The 7,545-nt window shown below is 60.2% G+C and overlaps 1 protein-coding gene across 1 annotated transcript in view; it reads right to left on the reverse strand.

Moving 5' to 3' along the window:
* CAMTA1 (calmodulin binding transcription activator 1) overlaps window positions 1-7,545 on the reverse strand; it is a 973,198-nt gene that overhangs the window by 94,147 nt on the left and 871,506 nt on the right. Inside the window, exon 10 of the mRNA XM_010850197.1 lies at window positions 5,158-7,007. Coding sequence (XP_010848499.1) covers window positions 5,158-7,007 — 1,850 coding nt within the window. The remainder of the gene's footprint in view (window positions 1-5,157; window positions 7,008-7,545) is intronic.

Consider the following 7,545-nt stretch of genomic DNA (forward strand, 5'->3'; position numbering starts at 1 on the left):
GGGATGGCGGAGGGTGGCTCAGATGACCTTGCTCAGCTCCAGAGGAGAGGGCCCCAGAGGCGTCCAGGCGCAGGAAGGTGCAGGAAAGGGATCAGCACTCCCTGACCGCCTGCTGGAACCAGCCAGGGCAGCCACTCAGGGTGGCCTGATGTCTCGGTGCCCTGGGCAGTCCTGTTTTATTGTTTGAGCTTAGTGATTAATAGCACACTGTCCTGCCTGATGTGGGCAACACGGTGTAGGTGCCCCACTCAGGGCTCAGATTGCGGTCACTGAGTCGGAGAGGCTTGCCCTGGGGGTGCAGAGGGTGAGGTGGCTGGCCTCTAGGGCTCCCCCGGCTCTCCTAGGGTGGGCGAACCCAGGCTCCAGCCATCTTGCCCAGCAGGGGGCCAAGAGCTGCCCAGGACGGGGTGGAGGGCACCACCTAGTGTCCAGGCAGGAGAAGTCAGGAGGCGCCCCTGCTGGAGACCTGGGTGCTGGAGGGCCGGTGAGCAGCGCCTCACTTCTCCAGGCCAGAGAGGCCAGACCCCAGCTCTCCTGCTGCTCCGAATGCCAGCGAGACACTCTCTCCTGCTCACAGACCCGTTCTTGGGCGACCTGTCCTTGGTACTGGCCCATCCATGCTCCCAGCCTCAACACGGCACTTGCTTTGGAGGCTCCCCACAAGGTTTCTGGAAGCAGACCTGGTGCAGGACTGGCCTTGGGCGTCCGTAGTGAGAGGCTTAGAGGTGGGTCCCCCATGGGCCAGCACTGAAAGGAGAATCCCCCCTGGAAGGGGCTCTCCCAGACTGGAAGGGACTCTCTGAGACTGGAAGGCATTTTCCGTGTGATCTTAGATGGGCCTTCCTTCCTCTACCTGGAATGGCTAGGAAAATCAGCTTCCTGCTAGACAACCAAAGTTTAGAGGGCAGTAGAGAGACCTCCAGAGAAGGCAATGGAACCCCACTCCAGTACTCTTGCCTGGAAAATCCCATGGACGGAGGAGCCTGGTAGGCTGCAGTCCATGGGGTCGCTAAGGGTCGGACTCGACTGAGCGACTTCACTTTCACTTTTCACTTTCATGTATTGGAGAAGGAAATGGCAACCCACTCCAGTGTTCTTGCCTGGAGAATCCCAGGGACGGGGGAGCCTGGTGGGCTGCCGTCTATGGGGTCGCACAGAGTCGGACATGACTGAAGTGACTTAGCAGCAGCAGCAGCAGAGAGACCTCAGGACCAAGAGCCAAAAGCAGGAGGCCTGCCCCTGCCCTCCAGTAGCTGTGTGTCCTCAGGCAAGTGGCCCACCCTCTCTGGGTGGCATTTGAACTCTAGGCACGCTCTGGCCTTAACTGTCTTTGGTTCTGACATATAGCCCCAAGGAGAGGTTTGGAGTTCTGTCAGTGGGGCGGGGCTGGGGCCACATCCATGGGTCCCTGGGGCTGGGAGTGGGTGCCTGCCTGGGAGTTGTGCCACATGACTCGGGAGAACCTAACTTTGGGGTGCCTGGGAGCACCTGAGACCAAGTCGGGGTACAGTGGTCCCTGGATCCTGGGTAGTGGAAGTGCAGTGGCTTCAAGAGGCCACAGACAGTTACTCTGTGAGAAAAAAGGAAAAAAAAAAAAAAACACAACAATAACCCCATCAATAGCTGCTAGCATGAAGCCAGGGCTGCTGTGAGGAACAAAGGACTGCAGAGATTACTGGAGAACATCAGGCCCTTCTCCATGGAAACTGCCACGGGAGGGGCTCAGCATCCATCCCGTTCAGGAGGGGGTTTCCATGGCAACATCGCCTGGCTGGGCTGAATCACTGTGATGCGGGCACCTGATGGCTCTAATTGCAGACTCCTGTGCCTGGTGCGGCAGGAGCGTCAGTGGAGGGAGATGACGCAGAAGGGCTTGGGGGAGGAGAGGCAGCAACACATGCTACCTGCAGTCTCTGTGCCCCTGGAGCCCTGAGATAAAGGCTCTGGATTTCTGATGCACCTAGGGAGGGTCCTGGAGCCTGAGGGAACGTGTGTGTGTGTGTGTTAGGTGAATAGGTGGACACGGCAGAGGGGAAACGGGAGCAACCTGTGTGGAGGCGGAGGGACACTCCAAGAAGAGAGAGCAAGATAGCCCTAGCCTTAGCATCCCTGTGAAGTAGGTGCCTATGCACACTCAAATTTTAGAGCCGGGTGAGGGCACTGAGCCACTGACCTCATATTTACAGGTGGGGAAGCATCCCCAGGCCTAGGTCTTGCTGCAGAGCCCTCCACAAGCTTGGCAGAGCCTGACTAGAATGGGGCTCCTGACACAGGTGGAAGCGGGCTTCTTCCTGGTGGAGAAGGGGTGAGGGCGAGGGGAACCCTGCTAGCTGATGGGGGGTGCTCTGATGGGAGGGGGAAGGGGCACGGGGGGAAGATGCTGTCTCCTGCAGGAGAACCCAGGAGGGGCAGTCCCTGTTGCTGGACCCGGCAGAGGGAGGAAGTGGCTGCAGATCCGCTGGGGCCTCTGCAAGAGGCCTCCCCAGGCCACCACATCGGGCTCCAAAGTGCCTGGCTGGGTGGCATCTGCCCATTTCCCAAATCAAATTGAGTCTGAGCTGCTTTTGTTTCTGGGTAGCTGGAAGCAGCGAGAGCTTCTGCAAAAGCAGGCTGGCTGCTGCCTCCCGGAGAGGCTTCCCTGGTGGCTCAGACAGTAAAGAATCTGCCTGCAATGCAGACCAGGCACCTGGGCCGTCATTCCTTTCCTGTTCCCGTGCCGCCCTCTCGTGGCAAGCTGCTGAACTGACCTTCTCCGAGATAAACAGTTCAGGGATCCGCAGGTCAGCGATTGGATGGATACTGGAAGGAGAGGGCCAGGCTAGCCAAGGGCCCCTGACCAGTGCCCATGGGTCCCAGGGCCTTGGGGTGTGTAGTCAGCTCACAGGCCAACCGCAGGGGTAAAAACCTTCGCTTCCTTGGGCTCCATGGAGACTCAGCATCCCGAGGACCAGATCCCAAGGTTGTGGACTTGGGCCTTGAGGCCACCCTGCTCAGCAGGACACTGAGGCCCGGAAGCCAGGCTTCAGAGTCAGGCCCAGGAGGCAGCACCCCAACTCCCAGCTCTGACCTCCCCACGCCCCAGTCCCAGGGCTCCCTCTTGGCTTCTCTGAATTGCAGTCTTAAGCCCTGTGGCGGGGGGGGGGGGACAGCTGCTGGGCTGAGCTGACCTATCTCTCCAGAGGGACAGGGTCACACTGAGCCACACCAAGGGAAAACTGAGTCAGAATCTTGCAGAGTCTTAGAGCGACCGCGGGGACTGGGGGCTCCCATGGGTGGGGGTGCCCATGGATGTGGACGGAAGAGGCAGGTGCTGCTGGAGCTGTTCACTGAGTCCTGACAACACCCCAGTAAGGAAGACAGGAAAGCAAGCCACCTTGGCTGAAGTCACCACCGGCCAGCCAGCAGGGGACAGGATTTGAATTTGGACTGTGCGCTCCCAGCCCCGTGCTCCTCACCACATAGGGGAGCCACCTCTGGACACCTGAGCTTTGACGCGCCTGTTGCCTGTGGACCCAGAGCTGCTCTGATACGTGCTGAATCTCTGGGAAGCTCCTGTTCAAGGTGGGGTCACTACCTGGGCTGATGTGGCATCTGAGAGCCGGGACATTCGTGCACAGTGGACACCCTCTGCCACGACCACGGCCACGGCAGGAGGACACGGAGAGGAGCCTGGGCCATGAGCTGCGAGGGCCACAGAGTAATAACCAGTAACATAATAATAAACTACTGATTACTTGCTACGGGCCAAAGACTTTACCAAGCCCTTCTGGCACCTTGCCTCACCCCGAGGCAGGCACTGTTACCACCTCCACCTGATACGTGAGGAAGCCGCGTCACAGGGAGGGAGGGTCACAGCAGAGCCAGGACTGACACCCAGAAGTGGACCCCTGAGATGTGTCCTCCACTCTGGGCATCACTGGCCCCTTCACCAGGGCCCGGGGGAGCCTCAGAAGCAGAGATGGTCTCTCAGGAGAGTTTCATTTTTCAGGGAACCCCGTTAGCTGTGTCCCAGTGCAAGCATCATCACGGGAGCCCCTAACAGCGCCTGGGTCTGTTTAGCCAGCATCCCTGCCCTGCCTGTGCTGGAAGATGTTTTTTTGGGGTGTGCATCACTGCCTTTTGGTGACCCCGTGAGCTTCAGGGTCTTTTAGGAGCACCATTCCTTCAGTGTCCTGGTAGCAGCCCCTACCCCGGCAGCTAGGCAACGTGTCAGTGGAGCCAAGGGAGCTGTGGGCAGCCGCCTGCAGCCTGGGGAGAAAATGCCAATCTGGGCCCCAAGGTGCTGGGGCCCAAGCAACTGGCAGGTGGCCTGGGAAGGGGCATGGGCATGGCCTAGTGGGCAGCAGGGGGTTAGGGAAGGCTCGGGTCATCTGTCCCTTTCCTATGCCATTCTACTTCACAGGAAAAGCAAAGGTTCTTTCCTTCATCACCTGCACCAGCCTGGAAGACCTGGGTTTCCTGTGGTCCTGGGCTTTGGAGCAGTGATTCTCAACATCAGATCTCAGCCCCCAAAAACTGAGGACAGCTCCAAGGAGGGGGCTGAGGCCAACGGCGGGAAAGCCTGGGTCATGTAACATGCCTTTGATCTTGTTGAGGCTGGATATACCCCCAAATCTCACAGATGACTCTTCAGAAACTCTATCCTCCCTCTCAATTTGGTGGGAATTTGTTTTGTGAAACAATTTAAAAGCAATGGATACAGATGGTCTATGGTGGTGACGGTGGATTTTCAAATGGTTTTCCAGCAGCCCTAGGATGCTTTTTCAAAAAAAAAGACAAAGCAAAACAAAGCAAAACATGGATGGAATCTTAACACATCAGCCAGGTGACAGTGGTGACAGCAAACACTGAGCCTGGCCCAGCTAGGGCGGCCACCCGGCCTCCGAGGAGACCCCTGCTCCCGTGAGGACCGGGAACGCTCCTTGAGAGAGGCGGGGTATTTCTAGTGCCATGGGGACAGAGGGAGGGGACTTGGTCTGCACTGCCCAAAACTTCAAGGGGAAGGCAGCCACATGCAGACGAGCATCTCTTGCTGCATGCTGGCAGGTGGGCAGGTGGTGAGGCAGGTGGGACAGCTGAGGCAGGTGGGGAGGTTGGCAGATGAGGCAGGTGGGTAGGTAGGGCAGATGAGGGGTGGTGACGGCAGTGGCAGCTTACCTCCGGGTAAGACCACTCCGGGGAGTAGTCGGTCACCATGAACACCCGTCCGCTCTGCTGCAGCATCCCCAGGGTGCCCGAGGCCGAGGCGGCCGAGACCACCTCAGCGACGTGCATGTAGGCCATGGTGCCAGCCCCGCCCTCGGCGCTGCTCAGCTGCAGGCCCCCTTGCTGGGGGCTACAGCAAGGGATGCACATCTCAGCCTGGGTGAAGGGGGCACGGGCCCCGTCCTCCGACTGCGAGAGTGCTGTGCCGTCCCCTGACACCAGCTGGTGCCCGTAGATGGTGCCGCCGCCCCCCTCCACAGAGATGAAGTCATTGATCAGGTCGGAGAACTGGTTGCTGAAGGAGATGTCAAAGTGGTCCAGGCTGAGCTCCATGTTGGAGGCGTTGCCCAGGCCGGGCTGGGCCACGGGGTAGAGCCCCTGCACCACATTGCCCGGGAGGAGGGGAACACCCCCGGCACTGCGGATCACCCCGGTGGGCTCTGGCTGCAGGTAGTGCTCAGAGCTACAGGCCTGCAGCTCCCCGGACTTGATCAGGCCCTCGCCCCCTTCGGCCACCTGTGAGGTCTCCATGGTGACCTCCCCTTCCGTCGCCATGGCCTGGAAATTGGCCTGAAACTGCATGAGGTGGAGGGAGGATGTGGACTCTATCCGTGTCTCCATGTGGCCGCTGCAGGAGCTGGTCTGTGACGAGGCCTCCGTTTTCACCGTGGGCATCACGAAGGTGCCCCCAGAGTCACTCAAGCTGCTGTGGGCATTCTGCTCAATGGGGAGGGGCTTGCTGGCGTCCTGCAGGAAGAAGCTTGGGGAAGGGGTCTGGTGGACATGGGGGCTGTGGCCCGTCTGGCTGAAGCTGGACGTGTAGTCCTTGTTGGAGTCTATTGCACTGAAGTCCATTTGCTCCAGCGTGGTGCTGGGGCTCAGGCCACCGCCCGACGGCAGGAGGCTGGAGCCGGCGGTCAGGGTGAGGGAGCTGGATGCTGCAGCCGTCGCGGATGAGGAGTAGGCTTCTTTGGCCATCTGCTGCTCAAAGGAGGTGTCCTCGGTCTTGATCTCCTTGGTCAGGACGGTGGTGAAGCCGAAGCCCCTCTCCACAGGTGGTGAGTGCCGGACATTGGTGCTGACCATCTCGGTTTTCAGGCCTCCGCCCCCGTACGTCTGGCCCTGCTTTGGGTTATTGAGGAAACAATCGGGGTCAAAGTTCATGGTGGTTTCTGGAATCTTCCGGCCCCCGTCGAGGGTGGTGGAGAGGACGAGCTCTTCGGACACATTGGTGGGCAGCATGGATAGGCTCTCCGAGCTGCCCGTGGTGGGGAAGGCGAACTTGTGGCCGTCGGAACTCACGGCCAGGACGAGGCCCTGAGAGGCGTCAGGCGAGAGGAGGTGGTGGTTGGGGCCGGCGGTGGGGGACATGGTGTACACGGCCTCGTTGGTGACCTCGGACATGAACACCGTGGCGCTCTGGGACAAACTCCCCATCACGGACGCCACCGCCATGCTGGACACGCCCGTGACCACAGGGCTGTCCACCATGTCCGGGTCGCTGTTGAGCCCGCTGCTGATGGACACAGGGGAGCTCTGGGTGGTGTCGGGGACCTCCACCTGGTTGGTCGAGGACACCTCCGTGCTGTTCTGGTGCAGCAGCACGGGCTTGGCCACCTTGCCGTTCCTCTTCTCTCGACTCGAGCCCTTGCCGTGGTGGCTGTGCTCCTGCTTGCCCTCCGACACGTCATTGTGCTGCACCTCCGCGTGGCCCCCGTACCCCCCCGCCCGCGGCTCCACCTTCGGCGAGATGATGCGGTGCTTGGCACTGTTACACTTGTGGTGCACGCTGCTGCCCGCTCCTGCGGAGATTGCAAGCACAACGCACACGCGCACACACACACAGGTACACATACACGCACACGCACCAGAGAGTCAGAGCGAGGGCTGCGGCGGGCCCTGTCCCTGAGCGCTGGGGTCAGGCAGAGCCCAGCCTGGGAGTCCAGGCAGCCCCTACTCCCCACCCGTCCCCGAGGCTGGCATGGGACAGACCCTCAGGGTGTTGGGCCAACTTACCCCACCTGGGTTCTCACATGCCCTCTGAAACCATCTTCCCAACCTGGGCTCTTTGTCCCAAATGGTCTTTTCAAATAGTAATTGAAGCGCCCCAGTGCATGGGTGGTCGGGAAGGAGGGGCTGGGGAGAATGTCCTTCTCTAGGAAAATCCTTCCCACCCTTGGAAGCATTCACTCACTGGACTGGGCCTTGCTGGCCAGAGGGGCTCAGTCCGGGATACTGACCGGGGCCCTCCCCTCTCCCGCTAAACTTTCCATGACTGCCCAGCAAGCCCCTCTGGGACTTAAAGCCAAAGGTTGATGGTATGTGTGTGTGGCTGGGGGT

Source organism: Bison bison, unplaced genomic scaffold, assembly GCF_000754665.1.
Source record: "Bison bison bison isolate TAMUID 2011002044 unplaced genomic scaffold, Bison_UMD1.0 scf7180017864289, whole genome shotgun sequence".
NCBI lineage: Eukaryota > Metazoa > Chordata > Mammalia > Artiodactyla > Bovidae > Bison > Bison bison.